General features: G+C 37.6%; 1 protein-coding gene across 3 annotated transcripts in view; it reads left to right on the top strand.

The window, feature by feature from the left end:
- NOX4 (NADPH oxidase 4) overlaps nt 1–24,395 on the top strand; it is a 187,696-nt gene that overhangs the window by 127,891 nt on the left and 35,410 nt on the right. The window contains exon 11 of one of the 3 annotated variants that reach the window (XM_060176670.1): nt 3,774–3,834. The exons of the other annotated variants lie outside the window; for them this stretch is intronic. Within the exon in view, the coding sequence (XP_060032653.1) occupies nt 3,774–3,819 (46 nt within the window). The 3' untranslated portion in view covers nt 3,820–3,834. The remainder of the gene's footprint in view (nt 1–3,773; nt 3,835–24,395) is intronic. 3 annotated transcript variants of the gene reach the window in all.

A 24,395-nucleotide genomic window follows, 5' to 3' on the forward strand; every position in this document is an offset into this window, starting at 1 on the left:
ATACACCTCACCCAGTCATAGTTTCACTTGTGTTTTCCCTTTTATTGCCTTGCTTCTTAAGTACTACCTATAAGTGAGATCATCCAGTAATTGTCCTTTTTCTAGCATATTTCACTTCATATGCTTGGTGAGCTTATATTTGAATTCACTTTTCCTGGAATACTTTAAGATTCCTTAACCTGGGTGTCTGTCTCCTTTAATCTGGTGACATTCTCAGATAATGTTTCTTTAAACAACTTCTAGGTTTTTTTTTTCTTTTCTCCTTGTACCAATATGATATGAATGTTATTTATCTTGGTGTTTTTCCATAAATCTCTTATATTTCATTGACTATAGTGCTTTTACTTTTTAATTTTACTTGGAGAGTGGCTTCCTCTACCTTCTTTCAATATGGGCATTTGGTTTCTTTCCTCCTGTAGGTTTCCCTCTGATTTTTATTTTGCTTAGTTACTGTGTTCTTTGTCCCTTTGATAGGAATTTTTCAATTATTTTTCTAAATTTATTTATTTATTTATTGTCACCAGGGTTCTCAATGTGAATATATGTTCAGTGCTTGGAATCCACTCCTCCTGTTGGCATTTTTCTTTCCCTTTTTCACAGAGAAAGAGAAACTGGGGGTAAGATGAGGAGAGGGATACATACAGTACTGCTTCACCACATGTTAAATTTCCCCCTAGCAGGAGACAACTCATGACATGTACACTCTACTTATGGTGCCAATTCTTAGCCCCCTGATATTTTTCTGAATTTGCTGCATTTCTTCCTTATAGGTCTTAGCATCCTTAAGGACATAGCTTTAATATTTTCTTTAGGAATAAAGGATGAACCCCCTTATAGGCAGAACCTTAAAAGTAATAACAAAAGGGAAGGGGCTCGGCAGTGGCTCACAGGGTTAAACACATATAGTGTTAAAGTATTCCAGGAAAAGTGAATTCAAATATAAGCTCACCAAGCATATGAAGTGAAATAAGTACAAGGGCCCACAGTATCCTGGATGGAACCCCTGGCTCTGCAGTGAGGGTCACTTCACAAGTGGTGAAGAGGTCTATAGGTTTCTCTTTGTCTTTTTCCCTCTCTATTTTCTCCTCCCTTCTCTGGAGCTGGTGTATTGTAGCAAAGGAATGGGTTCTGGGGTTGGGGGAGTGTTCATGTTTTTTGTTGGCAAACTCATGGCAGCAGGCAAGTGACATAGGTCCAACTGGGTGACAGCAGCATCAGAAATATCTAACCTGGCAGCGGTAATGAGACCTCACCTGTGGCCATGGGATGCTGTCTCACTGCTATGGGATGAGGAACTAGGCTGAGAGTAGAACTTTTATTTTGCCTTAGAAGTCTATATATTCATTACCTGGCTTTTATCATCCTTGTTATTTTATTGTACTCCACACTTAGCTCATATATATATATGTATATATTGTGTGGAGAAGTCTGCTGAATGTTTTATTTTTTACTCTAGTGGTGGTGAAAGAAAGAAAGCAGGACCTGTTAATTTGCCAACATTTGACCAGAGGTTTCCTTGTACAAATCTTTAACAGACTGTTTACCTCTCATTGATTCAAAGTAGTTACAAATATATATATATATCATGTTACACTGCAAAAGGAAACCAGGTTAAGCACCTGGTCCTACTTACGGGAGGGAAGATTAACTAATAGTGAAGCAGTAATACAGGTGTATCTTTTATTCTCCCCTATCTCCCCTTCTCTCAACTTTTCTCTGTTTCTATCCAAAATAAATATATATTATAAGATTTAAGAAATCATTTTGAAGGACCAGGTGATGGTGCACCTGGTTGAGTGCACATGTTACAGCGTGCAAGGACTGGAGTTTGAGCCCTTGGTCTCCGCCTGCAAGAGAAAGCTTTGCAAGTGGTGAAGCAGTGCTGCAGATATCTATTTGTCTCTCTCCTTCTCTGTAACCCCCTTCCTTCTCCATTTCTGGCTATCTCTATCCAATAAATAAATAACTATAATTTTAAAAATCACTTTTTAAAACTTCTGAATTTTAACTCTATGAACAAATGATTGGAATTCTGATGTATGAGACCCTACATTTTTCTTTTTTTTTTCCTTTTTATTTATTTAAGAAAGGATAAATTAACAAAACCATAGGGTAGGAGGGGTACAACGCCACACAATTCCCACCACCCAATCTCCATATCCCACCCCCTCCCCTGATAGCTTTCCCATTCTCTATCCCTCTGGGAGCATGGACCCAGGGTCATTGTGGGTTGTAGAAGGTGGAAGGTCTGGCTTCTGTAATTGCTTCCCCGCTGAACATGGGCATTGACTGGTCGGTCCATACTCCCAGTCTACCTCTCTCTTTCCCTAGTAGGGTGGGTCTCTGGGGAAGCAGAGCTCCAGGACATTGGTGGGGTCTTCAGTCTAGGGAAGCCTGGCCGGCATCCTGATGACATCTGGAACCTGGTGACTGAAAAGAGAGTTAACATACAAAGCCAAACAAATTGTTGAGCAGTCATGGACCCAAAGCTTGGAATAGTGGAGAGGAAGTGTTAGGGGGGTACTCTCTGTAAACTCTAGTGTACTTCTGCTTTCAGGTATATATTTTGCAATAGTTTATGGATACGTGTGAACATATGCTCTCTCTCACAGAAACTGGTGTATATCTAGGTTTTGGGACTTTGTTAGAAAGTGAACCATCTGAGATGGAATTAGAGTGTACTATGAAAGGAAAGGTCTCACCTGAGTAATGAAGCTGAAGGGTTGTCATTCCACACGTGAAGTCTCTGGACACAGTCTGAAGTGAAGCATGGCAAGGTGGCAATCGTTGTGTTGTTTAGGTTGTGATCGGCAGATGCAATATTATTTGATATGGATTGGGAGAGGCATTTTTCTATTCTGACCTGAAAATGTCTCTTATGGAGAACAATCTGGATGCTCTCTATATTTTAAATACACAGGCTTTTACATATTGCTCATTTCTTCTAGTACTGCAATTTATTTCTTGTTTTTATCAATTCACTCTAGATCTCTTCTGAAAATTATGAGTATGCAATGTAATATTTTTAGTGGAAGGTTCTTCATTGGACTTAAAGATTTCAGGTCACATTGAAAATAATTATTTCTCTTCTATGGAATTAGAAGGTGAAATATATAACATCTGGGCAGAAAAAGATAGTAAAATTACTAGTCTTCATTTCTTTTTCTGTGTTAAGAGATATGCTCTCTAAACTTTTCTTTTTTATTATTATTTATTTTCCCTTTTGTTTCCCTTTTTTATTGGTGTTGTAGTTATTGTTGTTAATAATGATGTCGTTGTTGTTGAATAGGACAGAGAGAAATGGAGAGAAGAGGGGAAAACAGAGAGGGGAAGAGAAAGATAGACACCTGCAGACCTGCTTCACAGGCAGTGAAGCGACTCCCCTGCAGGTGGAGAGCCAGGGCTCAAACTGGGATCCTTATCCTGTCCTGTGCTAACACCCGACCCCCTCTCTCAAGTTTTCTAACTCAAGATATTTAAACAAGCTATGTAGTTATATGTAATACACTCATCGTTCTGGAACATGTGAATGTTATTTCATTATATTATAATGAGTTAAGCATTTTAATACAACTTATTTATATATACACATAAACACACGTGTAATCTTAACTGTCTTTTGGACATTGATTTTCTCTTCCAGTAATGACCTTTATTCATTGTTTATGTTTTGGTTGCTTGGGTTACTATGAGAATGAAAATTGCCTTTGAAGCATAGTCTGGTAATATCAAAATATTTAGAATTAATTCTAGTGTCTATTCATTTTTTTTAGTGCCCTACTGAAACCAAAGCAACATTTGGTGTTCATCTTAAAATAGTAGGAGATTGGACAGGTATGTAGAACGCAGAGTTTTAAGATACATACTTTGAAAATAATGCATCATAAAAATAATTTAAATGTATATAGGTAATGAAACTATCAGCTTGTACAGAAATGTCACACTTTTTATGTTTCTTTCTTTTCTTGTAAGTTGTGATCGATCATCTTCCTTCTCTTCTCTTCTCCCTGCACCCCTTCATTCTCTCTGTTTCTTTCCTCTTTCTCCTCCTCCTCTTCTTCCCTCTCCCAAAATGCATTTTTTTGGTACTTCGAATACCTGACTATCTTAGGTATTTTGAATGGTGGTTAATATGGTGCTTATCCTTCAATGATGGTTAATAACAATGGAGTCCTAGAGTCATGGTTAATAATGTGTTATTAACTATCACAGTTGTCTGTTTATCAGAAGTTCTAACAAGCTTTGGGACAATGACATATTATGTTTTAGAAAATATCATTTAAAAATTAATGGGGGACAGATAAAATAACACATCTGGTTAGTATACCTGCTATGACATGTGTATAGCCTAGGTTTTCACCCAGCCCCACCACACAGGTAAAAGCTTTGGTTTTGTTCCATCATCTCTTCCCCTCTCCTATCTCTTATATGGAGTTAAAAAGTCCTATGAGCTAGGAGCAGTCTCACCAGAATAATGAAGTTGGAGGGATAGCTTTCCACACCTGATGTCTTTGGACACAATTCAAAGTGAAACATGTTGAGGTGGTACTGGCTGCATTGATTGTGTTTACCTCAGCAGATGCAGTATCAAATCCATAGATTGAGAAAATAGTACAGGAAAATGAACCCCACCCCAGAGGTTCCAGGACTGGAAGACATGTGTGTTTTATAGAGAATAGGGAAGGCTCCTGCTGTCTTATAGTTTAAGGAGGTGGCAATCATTGTGTTGTTTAGGTTGTGATCGGCAGATGCAATATTATTTGATATGGATTGGGAGAGGCATACAGGAAAGTGGGCCCTATCCAGTGGTTCCAGGACTGGGGGAAGTAGAGGCCCTATAGTGGAGATGTGAGGTTTCTGCTGTCTTAGGGTTCAAAAAGACAATGGATAGTTAATGTGATCATCACATTATTTGGTAATTGGGTTAACTTTGAAAAGTCCTTTTGTTATGGTTTGCTGTACAGTACCCAGTATCTTGTATATAGCTGTGCTATTGGTTGCTTCTGATCTACTTGGTCTAGGCTTTTGAGAGAGTCTGCATATCAATTACACAGCCTATATATTGAAAAGATTCAGTTTGTGTTTTGAAAAACTTCGAGACATACAATTAATTTTCCCCCTCTCGTATTAATTAGTGATTTATCTCATCTGACTTTCTGACTGATTTCACTTAACTTAATTCCTTCTAGTTCCATCCAAAATGGGTCAGAGAAGGTGGGCTCTTTATTCTTAATAGATGAGTAGTATTTCATGGTATATATAGACCATATCATTCTCACCCATTCATCTGTTGTTGGATACAAGGATTGCTTCCAGGTTTGGGCTATTACAAATTGTGCTGATATGAACATAGGTGCACACATGTCTTTTTGCTTGAGTGTTATGGAGTCCTTGGGGTAAATCCCTAGGAGAGGAATTACTGAATTATATAGAAAGTCCATGTCAAGCCCTGTGAGAGGTCACTAGACTGCTCTCCACAGAAGCTGGACCAATTTACATTCCCACCAGCAGTGCAGAAGGGTTCCTTTGTCCCCACAGCCTCGCCAGCATTTGTCACTGCTGTCCTTTTTGATGTATGCAATTTTCACAGGGGTGAGGTGGTATCTCGATGTTGTCTGTATTTCTCTGACAATAAGTGACCTGGAGCAATTTTTTATGTTAGCCTTTTGTATTTCTTCTGTAGTGAATATTATGTTCATCTCCTCTGCCCACTTTGCGATTGGGTCATTTGCTTGTTTGTTGCTGAGTTTAGGGAGCTCTTTATATATTTTGGTTCTTAGTCACTTATCATCAGATAAGATGTAAAGATCTCCTATTCTGTGTGCATCATTTGGGTGATGCTCTCTTTTGCTGTACAAGACCTTTCAATTTTCATGTAGTCCTATTGATTTGTTTTATGATTTGGTCTTCCTTGCAACTGGGCCTTTGACATCAAAGATGCCATTTAAGTTTAGATGTAAAAGTGTTCTGCCAATATTTCCCTCTAAGTATTTGATTTATTCTGGTTTACATCAGTTCCTTCATCCATTTGGAACTGACTTTTGTTTCTGGTGAGATAATATGTTTTAGTTTTATTTTACCTGCTTCAATTCAGATTTTTCAGCACCATTTATTTTAGAGAACTTTTTTCCTCCATTTAATGTTTTGGGCCCACTTCTAGCGTTTGCCCTTCTTCCATAGCCAGTCAACAGCGTCAGGTTGAGCCTGATGTAAAGTTTCGATACCTCCTTTGAATCTGGAGAGGTGGCAGTCATTGACTATATGGGTCATAGTCTGTCTGTAGCCGCAAGGGCAGTTCGGGTCGTCTCTGGCTCCCTAGCGATGGAACTTAGCGGCGCACCAGCCATGGGCCCACTTATCAAAAATAAATGTTCATCGGTGTGGGGTTTTAATTTTGAGCTTTCAATTCTCTTTCACTGGGCTGTGTGCCTATTTTTGTTCCAGTACCAGGCTGTTTTTGATTATGATGACCTTATAATATAGTTTGAGATCTAGGAGTTTGATGACTCCTTTTCTATTTCTTTTCCTCCAGATTGTTTTGGCAATTCTAGGTATTTTCTGGTTCCAGATAAATGATTGTTATTTTTGTTTTATTCTTTTAAAGAAGATTGGTGGAACTTAGATGGGTATCACATTACATTTGTATATGACTCTGGGGAGAATGTTCATTTTGATATTAATTCTTCCAATGCATGAGCATGTAATATCTTTCCATTTCTTTGTATAATTTTCTATGTATACTATCAAATATTCTGCAAAGAGTGAAAGTTTGATTTATTCCCTTTCCTTTTATATTCCTTTGATTCCTTTCTCTTGCTTGATTGCTATGGTGAGAACTTCCAATATTATGTGGAAGAGTAATGGCGATAATGGACAGCACTATCTTGTCCCCAGTCAGAAGGAGAATTCTTTCAGTTCTGTCTGTTGAGTATTATGTTGGCCATAGATTCCACTATCTCTTCCCACTTTGTAGTGTTTTGATCATGAATGAATGTTGGATTTTGTCAAAAGCTTTCTCTGCATCTATTGAAATAATCATGATTTTTAATTATTTTTAATCGATATGGTGAATCACATTGATTGACTTACGTATATCATATATGTTTTTTTTATTTAAGAAAGGATTAATTAACAAAACCATAGGGTAGGAGGGGTACAACTCCACACTATTCCCACCACCCAATCTCCATAACCCACCCCCTCCCATGATAGCTTTCCCATTCTCTATCTCTCTGGGAGCATGGACCCAGGGTCATTGAGGGTTGCAGAAGGTAGAAGGTCTGGCTTCTGTAATTGCTTCCCCCGCTGAACATGGGTGTTGACTGGTCGGTCTATACTCCCAGTCTGCCTCTCTCTTTCCCTAGTAGGGTGTGTCTCTGGGGAAGCTGAGCTCCAGGACACATTGGTGGGGTCTTCAATCCAGGGTAGCCTGGCCAGCATTCTGGTGGCATCTGGAACCTGGTGATTGAAAAGAGAGTTAACATATGAAGCCAAACAAATTGTTGAGCAATCATGGACCCAAAGCTTGGAATAGTGGAGAGGAAGTGTTAGGGAGGTACTCACTGCAGACTCTAGTGTACTTCTGCTTTCAGGTATATATTTTGCAATAGTTTATGGATACGTGTGAACATAAGCTCTCTCTCACAGAAACTGGTGTATATCTAGGTTATGGGACTTTGTTAGAAAGTGAACCACCTGAGATGAAATTAGAGTGTACTATAAAAGGAAAGGTCTCACCAGAGTAATGAAGCTGAAGGGTTGTCATTCCACACATGAAGTCTCTGGACACAGTCTGAGGTGAAGCATGTTGAGGTGGCAATCGTTGCGTTGGTTAGGTTGTGATCGGCAGATGCAATATTATTTGGTATGGATTGGGAGAGGCATATGAGAAAGTGGGCCCTATCCAAGGGTTCCAGGACTGGGGGAAGTAGGGGCTCTATAGTGGAGATGTGAGGTTCCTGCTGTGTTAGGGTTCAACAAGACAATTGATAGTTAATGTTATCATCACATTATTTGGTAATTGGGTTAACTTTGAAAAGTCCTTTTGTTATGGTTTGCTGTACAGTACCCAGTATCTTGTATATAGCTGTGCTATTGGATGCTTCTAATCTACTTGGTGTAGGCTTTTGAGAGAGTCCGCATATTAAATACACGGCCTATATATTAAAAAGATTCAGTTTGTGTTTTGAAAAACTTTGAGACATACAATTGATTTTCCCCCTCTCATATTAATTAACTACTGATTTATATGTCTACATTTTGCTAGGAGTATACATAAACACCATTCCCACCACCAAAAGACTGTGACCCATCCCTCCCACCCACTCCCACCCCCCACTGTCCCAGGAAGCTACATGTCTACCCCTCACCACAGAGTTTTTACTTTGGTGCCCTACTTACAGTTTGGTCAGGTCTTGCTTTTAGTTTCCCTTTCAGATCTTCTTCCTCAACTTCTGTTGATGAGTGGGATCATCCCATACTCATCTTTATCTTTCTGACTTATCTCACTTAACATAATTCCTTCTAGCTCTGTCTAAGATGGGTCAGAGAAGGTGGGTTCATTGTTCTTGATAGCTGCATAGTATTCCATTGTATATATATACCACAGCTTTCTCAGCCACTCATCTGTGGTTGGGCACCTGGGTTGCTTCCAGGTTTTAGCTATTATGAATTGTGCTGCTATGAACATAGGAGTACACACCTCTTTTTGGTTGGGTGTTATGGAGTCCTTGGGGTATAACCCCAGGAGAGGAATTACTGGATCATATGGAAGGTCCATGTCTAGCCTTCTGAGAGTTTTCCAGACTGCTCTCCACAGAGGCTGTACCAATTTACATTCCCACCAGCAATGTAAAAGGGTTCCTCTGTCCCCACATCCTCTCCAGCATTTGTTGCTGCTGTCCTTTTTGATGTATGCCATTCTTAAAGGAGTGAGGTGGTATCTTAGTGTTGTCTTAATTTGCATTTCTCTGACAATCAGTGACCTAGAGCAGTTTTTCATATGTTTGTTAGCCTTTTGGATCTCCTCTGTAGTGAATGTTTTGTTCATATCCTCTGCCCATTTTTGGATGGGATCATTTGCTTTTTTCGTGCTAAGTTTGCTGAGCTCTTTATATATTTTGGTGATTAGTTTCTTGTCTGATGTATGGCATGTGAAGATCTCCCATTCTGTAAGGGGTCTCTCTGTTGGTTTAATAGTTTCTTTGGATGTGCAGAAGCTTTTCAATTGATGCAGTCCCATTGGTTTGTTTCTGCTTTAGTCTTCCTTGCAATTGGGTTTGATTCATCAAAGATGTCCTTGAGGTGTAGGTGGGAAAGTGTTTTACCAATGTTTTCCTCTAAGTATTTGATTGTCTCTGGTCTGACATCTAGGTCTTTGATCCATTTGGAGTTGATTTTTGTTTCTGGTGAGATAAAGTGGTTCAATTTCATTCTTCTGCATGTTACAACCCAGTTTTCCCAGCACCATTTATTGAAGAGAGCCTCCTTTTTCCATTTAATCCTTTGGGCCCCCTTATCAAAGATTAGATGTCCATAGGTGTGGGGATTTATTTCTGGGCTTTCAATTCTGTTCCACTGGTCTGTGTGCCTATTTTTGTTCCAGTACCATGCTGTTTTGATGATGATGGCTTTATAATATACTTTAAGATCTGGGAGTGTGATGCCTCCATTTGTGTTTCTTTTCCTCAAGACGGTTTTCGCAATTCTAGGTGTTTTCAGGTTCCAGATAAATGATTGTAGTGTTTGTTCTATTCTCTTAAAGAAGGTTGGTGGAACTTTGATGGGTATTGCATTAAATTTGTATATGGCTCTGGGGAGAATATTCATTTTGATGATATTTATTCTTCCAATCCATGAGCATGGGATATCTTTCCATTTCTTGGTATCAGTTTCTATTTTCTTGAGTAGCGACTCATAGTTGTTTTTTTTTTTTAATTTGGAGAGAGGGGGAAGACAGAGAAGGGGAGAGAAAGACACCTGCAGACCTGCTTCACCACCTGTGAAGCGACTCCCCTGCATGTGGGTAGCTGGGGGCTCGAACCGGGATCCTTAAGCCAGTCCTTGTGCTTTGCACTACGTGTGCTTAACCTGCTGCGCTACCGCCCGACTCCCAACGACTCATAGTTTTCAGCATACAAGTCTTTCTCTTCTTTGGTCAACTTTATTCCTAGGTATTTGATTGATTTTTCTGAAACAGTAAATGGGAGTGGGACTTACGTATATTATAACCAGCCTCGCATTCCTGTAATAAGTCCCACTTGGTCATGATGAGCAATGTGTTTAATATAGTTCTGTATCTGGTTGGCTAGGATTTTATTCATTATTTTAGCATCTATGTTCATCAAAGTTTTTAGTCTATAGCTTTCCTCTTTTTGTTGTGTGTCTATTGGCTTTTGGCATCAGGATAGTACTGGATTCTTAGAAGGTAGAAGGGAGTGTTCCTGTGTCTTCAGTCTTTTAGAAGGGCTTTAAAAGTGTAGGTATTCACTGTTTCTTGAAGGTATTGTAGAATTCACTGTAAAGCAATTTGGTCCTTGGGCTGTTATTGTTAGGAAGATTCTTAATAACTGTTTCTATTTTTTCATCTGTGATAGGTCCATTAGATTTTGCCGTTCTACCTGGCTCAGTTTTAGAAGGATATGTTACTAGGAATCCTTCTATTTCTTCCAGGTTCTATAGCTTGGTGGATTATAATTGTTTGTAGAAGCTTCTCTTGATTTTTTTGTACTTATGTGGTATCTGCTGTGATATTACCCCTATCACTTGCAATTCTATTTATTTGAGTCTTCTCCATTTGTGTGTGTGTGTGTGAGAGAGAAAGAGAGAGAGAGAAGAAGAAGAAGAAGAAGAAGAAGAAGAAGAAGAAGAAGAAGAAGAAGAAGGAGAAGAAGGAGAAGAAGGAGAAGAAGGAGAAGAAGAAGAAGGAGAAGAAGAAGAAGAAGAAGAAGAAGAAGAAGAAGAAGAAGAAGAAGAAGAAGAAGAAGAAGAAGAAGAAGAAGAAGAAGAAGGGGAAGAAGGAGGAGGAGGAGGAGAGAGGGAGAGGGAGGAAGAGGAAGGAGAGAGAATGAGTGTCTGGCTGGGGATTTGCCAATTTTGTTTATTATTTTGTCAAGAACCAACATTTGGCTTCAATGGTCTTTTGTATGGCTCTCTTCCTCTTTTGTTGTTTTTTTTTTTTCTCACTCTCTTATTTTAGATGTAGTTTATTTCTACTGTAATTTTAGTGATTTCTGTCCTTCTGGTTGCTTTAAGGTTCCTTTTTTCCTCTTCTTCCAAGTCTTTGAGGCATGCAGTCAGGTCATTGACTTGAACTTTATTTTGTTCTCTAATATGTGTTTGTATGGCTATGAGTTTCCCTCTAAGTATTGCTTTAGCTGTGTCCTAAATATTTTGGTAGTCCATGTCTTCATTTTCATTTGATTCTAGGAACATTTGAATTTCTTGCTTGAGTTCCTCTTTAACCCAGCTGTTTTTAAGCAATATGTTGTTGAGTTTCCAAATTTTGTGACTTTTACTAATTTCCTCTTTATTGTTGACTGATAGCTTAATTCCACTGTGATCTAAGAAGATGTTTGGAATGATTTCAATATTCTCAAATTTGTTGATACTGTCTTTGTGGCATAACATGTGGTCTGTCCTTAAAAGATGTTATGTGTGGATTCAAAAAGAATGTGTATTACAATTTCTTGGGTGAAGAACTCTGAAAATGTCCAGGAGGTCTAGCCTGTCTATCTGTTCAATTAATTTTCTTGTTTTTTTGTTGATTTTCTGCTTAGATGATCTGTTTAAGTGTGAGAGTGCAATTTTGAAGTCTCCTACTATTACTGTTACTATTGATGTATTTTTACAGCTCTTTTAATAAGTGTTTTATGTATTTAGATGGCCCCTCATTGGGTACATAACATTAATAATTGTTAAATCTTCTTGCTTAATTGATCCTCTGGTCACTATGTAATGCTTATATTATATTACTTTATTTTAATGTCTATTGTGTCAAAAATGAGAATACCTGTCCATGCTTTTTTGTGTGGTCCATAGCTTGTATGATAGTTTTCCATCCTTTCACTTTAATTCTGTATTTGTCTTCTTGAGTCAGGTAAGATTCCTGCAAACAGCATATGGTTGGATTGTATTTTCTCATCCATCCTCCTACTCTGTGACTTTTAATGGGTGAATCTAAGCCATTAATATTATGGATTTTGCCATTATTCAACACTTTTTTGTTTGTTCTGATATATGACAAATTTTTTGGTGATATTATTTATGTTTATAGGAGGCCTTTTAGTGCCTCCTTCAGGACAGGCTTGATGGTAGTTGCCTCCTTTAACTGTTGATTGTCTGAGAAGGTATTTATCTAGTCTGGATCACAGTCTAGCAGGTTTTACTATCCTGGGTTGAAATCCTTTTTCACAGAAAGCTCGATAGATATTTTGCCATTATCACCTGGCTTTTAGAGTGTGTGTACAAGTCCACTGATAGTCCTATGGGTTTTCTTCTGTATGTGACTTTGTTTTTCTCTTGCAGTTTTCTGGGTCCTTTCTTTAACCTTTCTTATTTCCGTTGTAACTATGTTGTGTCTTCAGGTCTGGATTAATTCAGTTTGGAACTCTGGGATACTTGAATCATATGTCCTTTCTGTTGTTTAGGGTGGGGAAGTTTTCTTCTATTATTTCCTCTAGGATCCTTTCTTCCACCTCCTCCTTTTTTCTCTGGTAGGCCAATTATGCATATGTCTTTTAGTATGAGGTCATCCCATATGCCTCTGTTGCTATTTTCAGTATCTCTCAATCTCTCTCTCTCTCTCTTTAGCTCTTTTATCTCTTTCTTAGTTTTCTCTCATTAATCCCCAGTCTGACTGCTTCTGTTTCCTGCTTTTGTTAATCTGCTGTCCATCTCCTCAGCTTTCATCTTTATTTCAGCTATATTTTTTCCTTTTTCAGTTATTAACTTGTTCTGCTATCTGGCCTTTTAGCTCAACTATTTCAGTTTTCAGTTCTCTAATCACCTCCAGATAGTTCATAATTTCTTTCAAGGTCTCATTGGTTATTTTCCTTTTCTGATAACATTTCCTCAAAAATTTTCCTTACTCCTGTGACTTATCACAAGATAAATTAATGTTTGGATATTTTCCTTATTTTTAGTTGCTTCTGGCATACTTGGAATTTCTTCTGGACTCCTGCCATGATTCATTGCTGAAGTTGATTTAATGGTTTTAAACCTTACCTTTCTTTTTTTAATTGGTGTGATTTGTAGTTTTGTGCCCTGGTTGTTGGCGTTCACTTGTTTTGTTGTGTGAGGAAAAGCCACAGCAAACTAAAGTCCTCTCATAAATGAATTCACAGCCCTCAGAAAAACAATATCAACAGAAGAAAAGATTAATGCAGTTCAGCAAAAAAACCATTATCCAAGCAAAACCAGCAATCCAAATGCAAAACAAATGGAACAAAAACAAGAACAAGTAATTTTAAAAAATGATAAAGCAAGAACAGATAATTACAAAAATCAACTATCAAATATAAATTCTAGAGATAGTGGTAAAGAAGAGAAAAATAAGAAAAAAAGGAAATAGAGAAACAAATACCACTTCAGATCAGGCTTCTTAAGTAAGATAAATCACAAACAAGCACAAGTGAATACAGCAAAAACAGCTGCAAAAGTAAGAAAAATTTATTTAATTAAAGAGGCAGAAAGAAAAAGAAAAGAGGAGAAAGAAAAACAACCTCCTCCCACAATATAGAGCACAGCCAATCACCAGTCAATGTAACAATAACTGCTAATTTTAGTCAAACCAGAGAGAAGTGAAAATAAAGAAACAGCAAAAAAGAATTAAAAAAAAACCTAGCAATCAGTCTCCAGATTCAACTATTCCAGATGGGCTGCACCCAATTCCTGCATTTCCTAAACAAAGCAAAAGCAATTATATGAGGCAACTGTCAAACAAAGTCAAGAGATAGAGGGAAGAAAGAAAAAAAAATAGATGAATTAAAAACACAGCCCCAGTAGAGGCAGTGATTGGTTTAGGTCAACTACTCTAATTGAGTTCCAGGTCCCTTCAAAAAAAACTTAAGGGAAAATCCTCCATTCTGCCTCCCTGCTGAGCTCCCTGTTGGGGGGTACTCACTGCAGACTCTAGTGTACTTCTGCTTTCAGGTATATATTTTGCACTAGTTTATGGATACGTGATAACATATGCTCTCTCTCACAGACCCTGGTGTATATCTAGGTTTTGGGACTTTGTTAGAAAGTGATCACCTGTGGTCCGGGAGGTGGTGCAGTGGTAAAGCTTTGGACTTTCAAGCATGAGGTCCCGAGTTCGATCCCCGGCAGCACATGTGCCAGAGTGATGTCTGGTTCTTTCTCTCTCCCTCTATCTTTCTCATAAATAAATAAAATATTTAAAAAAAAAAACGTTTAAAAAAAAAAAAAAGAAAGTGATCACCTGAGATGGAATTAGAGAATACTATGAAAGGAAAGGTCTCACCCGAATAATGAAGCTTAAGGGTTGTCATTCCACATGTGAAGTCTCTGGACATAGTCTAAGCTGAAGCATGTTGAGGAGGCACTCGTTGCATTGATTAGGTTGCGATCGGCAGATGCAATATTATTTGATATGGATTGGGAGAGGCATACAGGAAAGTGGGCCATATCCAAAGGTTCCAGGACTGGGGGAAATAGAGGCTCTATAGTGGAGATGTGAGGTTCCTGCTGTCTTAGGATTCAAAAAGACAATCGATAGTTAATGTGACCATCACATTATTTGGTAATTAGGTTAACTTTGAAAAATCCTTTTGTTAGGGTTTGCTGTATAGTACCCAGTATCTTGTATATAGCTGTGCCACTGGTTGCTTCTGATATACTTGGTCTAGGCTTCTGAGAGAGTCCACATATCGAATACACAGCCTATATATTAAAAAGACTCAGTCTGTGTTTTAAAAACTTTGAGACATACAATTAATTTGACCCTCTCATATTAATTAACTAGTGATTTATATTACTACACTTTACTAGGAGTGTACATAAACACCATTCCCACCACTCAGTATTAAAATCAAAGTAAATGCTGAAGAGGTGTATTATGGAGTTGAGTAACAGAAATAGAGTTTTATACTTAGATTTAGAGAGCATATTTCTTGAAATATACTCTTTCCTCACTTGTGGAAGAAACATGCTTATGGACATACTGTGTGTGATCTTTTCAAGATTGTTCAACCACATCCAGCTGTGTAGTGTCCTGAAACAAACAAACAGAATCTATATTGTAGGAAAAAGTGGCAATGAAGTTTCATACTCACTTTTGAACTTCTAATTTTAGTTAGGTCTATAGTTGTATCCACTAAGTATGAAGAAGATTCATTAAGTTTCAAAGACTTTTTAAGCCTCTTTATGCAATGCTAGTTTTTCCTTGGAATGATAGTGTTAGAGTGAGTAGGACAAACTCATAAGTAAATTTCTCCTTGAATTGAATCAGTATTTTGCTATGTTTTTGAAATCAGCTTTGTTTTCCAGATCCTCACATATGACCACACTACCTACTGCATTAACATTCTGATTGTAAGAGTCTCATTTGTTTCATGAGATATCATTACTATTGAATAATGTCAAAAAAATACACTGCTGATTATTTTTAATAGCCTAAAAACTAGTTTACTCTGGAGTCATTTGTATTTTACTAAAATGCATTTTTATACTTGATATCCATGTATAATTAATTAAAATATTTTATTGGTCCATTCAGTAATTAGTGAAGTGACAATATTATGGATAAACACAGACAGAAGACTATATATATCATATGACAACTTTTCTTTGAATATTTTGTATCATTTCTATATAATGTTTATTGTCAAAGAGTGCTATAATGGGAAACTATTAGTAATTTTGAGGACTATAGATTGGGAAATAGGGCCATATCATAGTATAAACAAACACAAATATAGAAGACTTTAGGTAGAGTTTTAATTAAAATTAGGGTGAAAGATATATCTATTTCATTGTGTTATTTAAGAATGTGCCATGCTTTATCTATTTGTAAATAAAGTAGCATATATAAGTACAAAATAAATAATCATCCAGAGATAGAGTTTTGAAAATACTAAAATACTAAACAGAGCCAAAATACTAAATACTAACACAGAGCCAAATAGTTCATTGGGAAGGGAGTATTTCTTGCCATTCTTGTGTCTTGAGTTTTAGAGGTGTTGTGAGCACAGGAAGATGTTCAGTATCATGTTTTCTTGCCATCTCAGTCTCCTGCTCTCTCTCTCTCTCTCTCTCTCTTCCTGTCTGTGTGTATGTGTAATTTTTGTTGTTGTTTGTATCTGTGGTGTGTATTGTGGGAAAGCTTGGGAGACTTATGACCATCATAAATTATAATAATGTGTCTTGGCTTTATAATGACAATATATTTTGTAACAATTATGGCATGTCAGTTACAGATGAATGCATTTTTTTATCTCTAGGTCCATGAGCTAATAATTAACTGTTGCTGTTCTCCATACTTCTTTTTTAAAATGTTATTTATTTATTTATTTTTTATTTTATTTTCCCTTTTGTTGTCCTTGTTTATCATCGTTGTTATTGCTGTCGTTCTTGTTGGGTAGAACGGAGAGAAATGGAAGAGGAGGTGAAGACAGAGAGGGGGAGAGAAAGATAAACACCTACAGGCCTCCTTCACTGCCTGTGAAGTGACTCCTCTGCAGGTGGGAATCCAGGGATTCTTAAACCAGTCCTGCGCTTCTTGTCACGTGAGCTATTCTCCATACTTCTGCCTTAAGGGGGAGGGAATTGTGACAAAAGGTGCACCCAAAGCCTTTCTTACTGGGCAGGACTCAAGGTATTTTTAGATAAAGGAATGTACCTTATAACAGTTAAGCAGACAATTTGTAAATATAAAGGCTTACGTTAAAAATCAATATGATTTTTAACTACAAATATTAAGATTGGTGGGATAAGAACATTTCGATAATGACAGGACAGTCCATAAGGAGCTCTTAAAATAAATCTCAGAAGGATAAGTCTTTGTATGCATATGAAAAAATAGCAGTTGAGGCTTTGTAACAGGATGGGAGAGAGAGAAGGGGGTATGCCCATGTATATCGTTATGGTGGTATAGCTGAAGTAAAAATAATATGATTTCTCTTCCAGTACTGTATGTTTTCTCACAAAATATCGAGTAAGACTATTATTGTGGCAGAGGAAAGAAGTATTCTGGGTGTTGATGAGAAGGAAGGAGGTATAGTCTATCATTGAAAGGAAACACTTAGCAATTGAAGCACAGTGACTTCCCTGGTCACTGTGAGAGGCATGGACTGAAATTCAAAGGGAATCTTGTTATAAGATGATGAGATTCCCCCCATCACTTATACCCCGCCCTTTTCCAGTTTCACAAATGGGCAAAACTCATCTACTCATAATTACATTCACTACAACTGAGACCTCTGTTAAAGCTGTGGAAGCCTCAATATATGAATTAGATTAAAATTTCTCTTGCTGGAAACCCTTCATTAGCTTCCTATTGCTTCTAGAATATTGATGAAAATTGCCTGAAATGGCTTCCCTGCTTTAACCCTATCTTACCTCTGTTTTCCCTGGAATCTTTGCTTCTCTGTGCACAATGGCACCAGGAGCCTTGATTACTTCATATGATTACTTCATACTATCCCTCCCCTTCTCTGCTCTGTCCAGTCACTGTACTCTGAGCCATGTGTTTGTAGTCCTCTCCTGTATCTCTACTCATCCCTACAATGCAGGTGCCTCACTTCTTTCTATAATCTGTCTTAAAGTAACCATTATAGTTCATAAAGTCAAACTCGTAGTTACTTTTGTCCAAAGCTTATTTGCTTTAATGGTCTAAATTCCACATATGAGTAAAAACAATTTATTCCCATATTTCACTTAACATAATCACCTTCAGTTCCATTCATTTTGTCTAATCAAAATAACTTCATCTTTTTAATAGCAGAATAATTTTCCATTTAATATATATCCCACAATTTTTTTATTTTATTAGTGATTTAATATTGATTTACAAAATTATATGTCAGCGGGGGTTTATTTCCATGCCATTCTCACCATCAGAGCACTTCAGTTCTTTTAAGGTTGTAAATGGGCCACTCATCATCTCTATACAATTATCTGTCTACATTTATACATAATTGCTCCATTTTTCTTCCAGATCCAATTTTCACTTCCCCTCCAAGACATTCATGATGCCCTTACTACCTGCATATATCCCTCTATTTTTTGTCCTTTCTGTTTGGGTGCTGATAGAGCTGGAGTTAAGAGCCCTCTTATCTTCTTTATCCTATCAGTTCTCACCAACTGGGAGTATGTATCAAATTCTTTTGGGGTACAGAAGGTAGGACTTATGGCTTCTGTAATTGCTTCTCCACTAGACATGGACATTGGTAGGTCACTCCATACCCCTAGCCGGTTTCTATCTTTCCCTAGTGGACCAGAGCTCTGGAGAGGCAAGGTTCCAGGACACACTGGTGAGGTCACCTGCCTAGAGAAGTCAGGATGGAATCATGGTAGCATCTGCAACTTGGTGTCTGGACATAAAGTAGACAAGATGGTTAATGAACAAGAACCAAAAAGTAGGAATAGAGCAGATGAGATCTGGGATCTTAGGGTAGAAGAAAACTAGGAATTGCATTTTAGGCATGTTTCTTTCTTTTTTTTTAATTTTTAATTTATTTATTTAAGAAAGGAGGCATTAGCAAAACCATAGAATAAGAGGGTTACAATTCCCATAACCCAATCTCCACATCCCACCCCCTCCCCTGATAGCCTTCCCATTCTCTATATCTCTGGGAGTATGGATCCAGGGTCTTTGTGGGTTGCAGAGGGTAGAAGGTCTGTCTTCTGTAATTGCTTCCCCGCTGAACATGGGCGTTGACTGGTCAATCCATACTCCCAGTCTGTCTCTCTCTTTCCCTAGTAGGGTGGGGCTCTGAGGAAGTGGTGCTCCACTACACATTGATGGGGTCGTCTGTCCAGGGAAGTCTGGTCAGCATCCGGAACCTGGTGGCTGAAAAGAGAGTTAACATACAAAGCCAAACAAATTGTTGAACAATCATGAGCCTAAAGACTGTAATAGTACAGATGAAGTGTGGAGGTATTCCCTACATGCTCTGTGTACTTCTGCTTTCAGGTATATATTTTTCCCCTAGTTTATGGGCATGGGTGAACCTATCTCAGGGAACCTATTGTCTTCTTGAACCCTAAGATAACAGGAACTTCACATTTCCACTATAGAGCCTATATTTCCCCCAGTCCTGGATCCTTAGGGTGGGGCCCACTTTTCTGCATGCTGCTCTCAATTCAAATAATATTGCATCTGCGGATGGCAACCTAATCAACACAACGAGTGCTACCCCAGCATGCTTCACTTCAGACTGTGACCAGAGACTTCAGGTGTGGAATGACAACCCTTCAGCTTCATTACTCGGGTGAGACCTTTGCTTTCATAGTACAGTCTAATTCCATCTCAGGTGGTTCACTTTCTAACAAAGTCCCAAAACCTAGATATACACCAGTTTCTGTGAGAGAGAGCATATGTTCACACGTATCCATAAACTTTTGTACTCCTCTCTTTATCTGATGACCTTGGACTTTCTCCCAGTTGTTTAAGCATTGAGTATCATTTGTTGAACCCATTCAGAATTAGGGTTTTTTTTTTAATTTTTTTTTTTTTATTTAAGAAAGGATTAATTAACAAAACCATAGGGTAGGAGGGGTACTTAGGTTTTTGGCATTTGTTTCCTTTGGGTCTTTCCACCAGACTGTAAATCTAATTTGGTATAAGTCCAGTTGATTAAAGAATGTATACCTTCCTTCAACTAGGATTTCGGGTTTACTAGATCTAAGTCTAATCACTGAGGACTATTGAGCACTTTAAATTTGAGTTATATAATTGCCCCTTGCTTATGGGTACATGTACATCTGTACCCAGTACCCTAAAGTCTAGCCTATATCTGATATCTGTTACTTAGTTAAATGATGTGCCGTCTAACATGGATGTGGGTAGTACATCCATGTGTTAGGAAAGATCTCACCAGATTGGAAAAGTTGCAAAGTTGACTTCTCAAGCAGGGTATCTCTGGTTACTGTCCACAGTAAGAATTCAGTAACAGCATGATAAAGGATAGTAACACCGGTAGTGACGGCTGAAGTCGACAAATTATGGTATGGCTGTAAGGAATCATAGAGAAGAAATAGGAAGAAATATGGACATTCTCCTAGAGTACCAGAACTGCAGAAATGAGGATCTTAAAGAGTGTGCAAGGCGTTTCTTGTAGTCTTAGAGTTTAGAATGTCAAGAATTAATTATTACTGTTATAAACAGGTTAGTTGAGGGGTTTGTTTTCTATAATAGTCCAATGGTGGGTATCTTTAGTAATATACTTGACTTCACAATGCTTTGTACTCTTTAGTAGTATCTGAACATCTTTGTATTTTAGATTCTTTTCACAAATGCATTCACAAATCTCAGAAATTACAACAGAGCAACTGAAACAAAGATTGATGCAGTTCAACCAATACCAGTTGGCCACACACCTCCAGCTCAAGGGAAAAAAAATAAGGAATAAAGGCAAAGCAAGAATAGACAATTATGCAAATCTACTGTCCACTATAAATTCTAGAGATAGCAAGAGGAAAATGGAAAGTAGAAAAAACACACACACACACACACGCACACACACACTCCATTCTGAGTCATATTTCTTCCACAAAATAATTCACAAACGAGTGTCAGTGAATTCAAAAAACAAAATAAGGAAGAAGAAAGGGGCAAAAAAAGGCAGTGAAAGGAAAGAGATTTTTTTTTAATTAGCTAAGAGTAGAGAGAAAAGAAAGTGGAGTTAAAAAGGAGAGAGAGAAACAAGTTCCTCCCACAGTGGATAGCACAGCCAGTCACCTATCAATGGAAAAAGTGACAACAGTTCATTTTGATCAACCTGAAGAAGAGGGAAAAGGAACACACATATACAAAAATAGTGATGATAAAAAAATGAAGAACCCTAACAGTCAGTCTGAAGCTTGGACCACTCCAGATTGGCTGCACACAGTCCAGTCCCCTTCCTAAACCAAGCAAAGATAACCAATTATAAGAAACATATATATATATACCTCCAGCTAGTCTTTCCCAGGCAGGACTGAGGTCCTGACTGGTCAAGTATTCTGTCACTCAAATAGAGATACAGCCCCCTTCAAGAAGAGAAGAAAAGAAGAAGTATTGGAATGACACCCCTGATGAGCCAGAAATTTCATAAAGAAAATAGCTCCACAGGAAGCCTGCTAGAAGCAGCTGGCCACCCTGTGGGGGGGTGCATTGAACATGGGGTGTGGTGGGGAGGGTGAGCTCAGAAATAGTCAAGCCAAAGATTTTCCTTTCTTTGCCCTTTTGGCTTATGTCTGCCAGCCCAAGAGTGGGGTATAGGACTCTTTTTTTTTTTAGTGTCACCCTGATCACCCTTTGTTCTTCCTTTCTACTGATGGCCCAGATATCCTACCCTCTCTGGAAAATCCCAGGTTGAAAGCTCTTTCTTTTTGGAGCTCACACTAGGTATTGTCTCCAAGTCGCCATCTTGGCCCGTATTTTAGTTCCTTAAAGGGCCAAATGGTCTTGATCTGTCTGTAATAAAATTGTAGTTGACTTAGATGTTTAAAGAGCTATATATGTAGATACATTTTTACAGCTCTTTGAGCACTTTAAGATCATTATCAAAGTTGGATCATCTTGCAGATCTAAGATATTAAATGTTTAGGCTAAAGCAAATATTTGTACTTAGGGCTATGGTCTGGGCAGTTAGAAAACTTGAAGTATTAAATCAATTACCACCCTGGCATGTCACATGAGAATACAAATAGAATTAAAAGTCCACACCTTTGTTCCCTCTGAAAACCCTCCCCCCCAAGTAACCACTATAGTTTTCCACAGTCTAAATATGGGTTGTATTCTGTTTGGTTGTTTGCTTCAAGTGTGTGTGTTCAGTTCTCTAAATTCTACATATGAGTGAAACTATCCTTTACCTCTTTACTTATTTCACTAACCATAATGTTCTTGAGTTCCATATATTTTATCCCAAAGGATGTAAAATCATCTTTTTTATTGCTGAGTAGTACTCCATTGAGTATATGTCCCATAACTTTTTTATTCAGTCATCTTTTGAAGTGCATTTTGGTTGCGTCCAAATTTTTGCTATTGTGGATAATACAGTTATGAACATGGGGTACATATATACCTTCAAATTAATGATATTCTCTCTTTTGGATAAATTCCTAGGAGTAGAATTGCTGAATCATAAGCTATTTCCACCTGTATTTGCTTAAAAATTCTGCATACTGTTCTCTATAGTGGTTGTACCAATTTGCATTCCCACCAGCAGTGTCATAGAGTTCCTTTGTCTTCACATTCTTTCTAATACTTATCCTCTCCTGTTTTGTTGATGAAGGTGATCCTCACAGGTGTGAGGTGGTATCTTAATGTGGTGTTAATTTGCATTTCTCTGGTGATGAGTGAATTAGAGGATTTCCAAATATGTCTGTGGGCCATGCATATCTCTTCTTTAGAGAACTGTCTATTCATATCTTCTGCCCACTTTTTTTGGGGGGTGGGGTGGTTTTTTTTTTTATTGGCCTGGATGTGTTCTTCTTAGATTTTTGATATCAACTGTTTTTCTGAAGTATGGTGTGCAAGTATGTTCTCTCAGTTGCTGGGTTTCCTGTTTATCCTTATGGAATTTTCTTTTGATGTATAGAAGCTTTTTAATTTGAATAGACCCATTTGTTCAATCTTGTTTTTGTTTCCTTTGCCCATGGGGGGGTGAAATCTCCAAATACATGTTTAGTGTTAATGTCATGAAATGTTTAACCAATATGTTATTTTTATGTATTTTATACTTTCAGGTCTAATGTCTATAATTTGGATCCATTCTGAGTTAATTTTGATGTATGGTGCTAATTTGTGGTCTAGTTTTATTTTTATACATCTGACTGTTCAATTCTGCCAATTAAATTTAATAAAGAGACCTTCTTTTCCCCAATGGGAAGATTTGGCCCCTTTGTCATATATGCGGTTCCTGTACATGTGTGGATTGAGTTCTAGACTCTCTAAGACCATTTTTGTTCCAGTAGCACACAGTTTTAACTATTACTGCTTCGTAGTATAACCTAGAGTCGGGTATTGTGATGCACCCATTTTTCTACTTTTTCCTTAGGAGTGTCTTTACTATTCTTAGTTTTGTAAAGTTCCATATGTATTTTTGAATGAATTGTTCAATTTCCTTGAAATATTTCATTGGGATATTAAAAAGGGTTACAGTGTATCTATAGATTGTTTTTGGAAGAATTGCCATTATAATGATATTTATTCTTCCAATATGTGAACAGGGGATGTTCTTCCATCTTTTTTGAGTCATCCTCTGTTTTTATTAATGAAAAGAATCTTTTAAAATATATTTATTTATTTATTTATTATTGTATAGAGACAGAGAGAAATGGAGAGGGGAAGGGGAGATAGAAAGGGAGAGAGAGAAGACACCTGTAGCCCTGCATCATCACTTGTGAAGCTTTTCCCCTGCAGGTGGGGACCAGGAACTTGAACCCAGGTCCTTGTGTACTTGTAATGTGAGTGCTTAACTAAATTGCCACCACCTTTATTTATTTTTTTTTACAGTGTCTATTTTCCTTTTTGGATGATTTCTAGTTTTATGCCTTCATGGTCTGAGAGGGCATAATTTACACTTGTAACATTTATATATTTATTTATACTGTCTTTGTGGCCCAGGATTTGGTCAATTCATTTTTATTTTATTTTATATTGGGGAATTAATGTTTTATAGTCTTGCCAGTAAATACAGTAGTTTGTATATGTACAGCATTTCTTATTTTTCCACACAACAATACAACTCCCACTAGGTCCTCTGCCATCCTGTTCCAGGACCAGAGTCTTTTACTTTGGTGCAGTGCACCAATTCCAGTCCAAGTTCTGCTTAGTCTTTTCTCTTCTGATCTTGTTTTTCAACTTCTGCCTGTGAATGAGATCATCCTTTTGTTTCTGACTTATTTCACTTAACATGATTTCTTCCCCATCCAAGAAGGGCTGGAAACAGTGAAATCACCATTTTTACTCTGAAAATGCCCAGTGGTTCTAGTTTATTTATCTTTTGATTTAGCTCCTTCACTTCTTTATTGGTTTTCGGTCTGGATGATGTGTCAAGTTGAGAGAACGGGGTGTTGAAGTTCCTTTCTATTACTGTGTTGCTATTAATATATTGCTATAACTCTTTCAGTAGATGTTTGATGTATTTAGATGGCCTCTCCATGAGTGCATAGATGTTGATAATCATTAAGTCTTCATGATTAATTGATCCTCTAAGCACTAAGTAATG

Source organism: Erinaceus europaeus, chromosome 17, assembly GCF_950295315.1.
Source record: "Erinaceus europaeus chromosome 17, mEriEur2.1, whole genome shotgun sequence".
NCBI lineage: Eukaryota > Metazoa > Chordata > Mammalia > Eulipotyphla > Erinaceidae > Erinaceus > Erinaceus europaeus.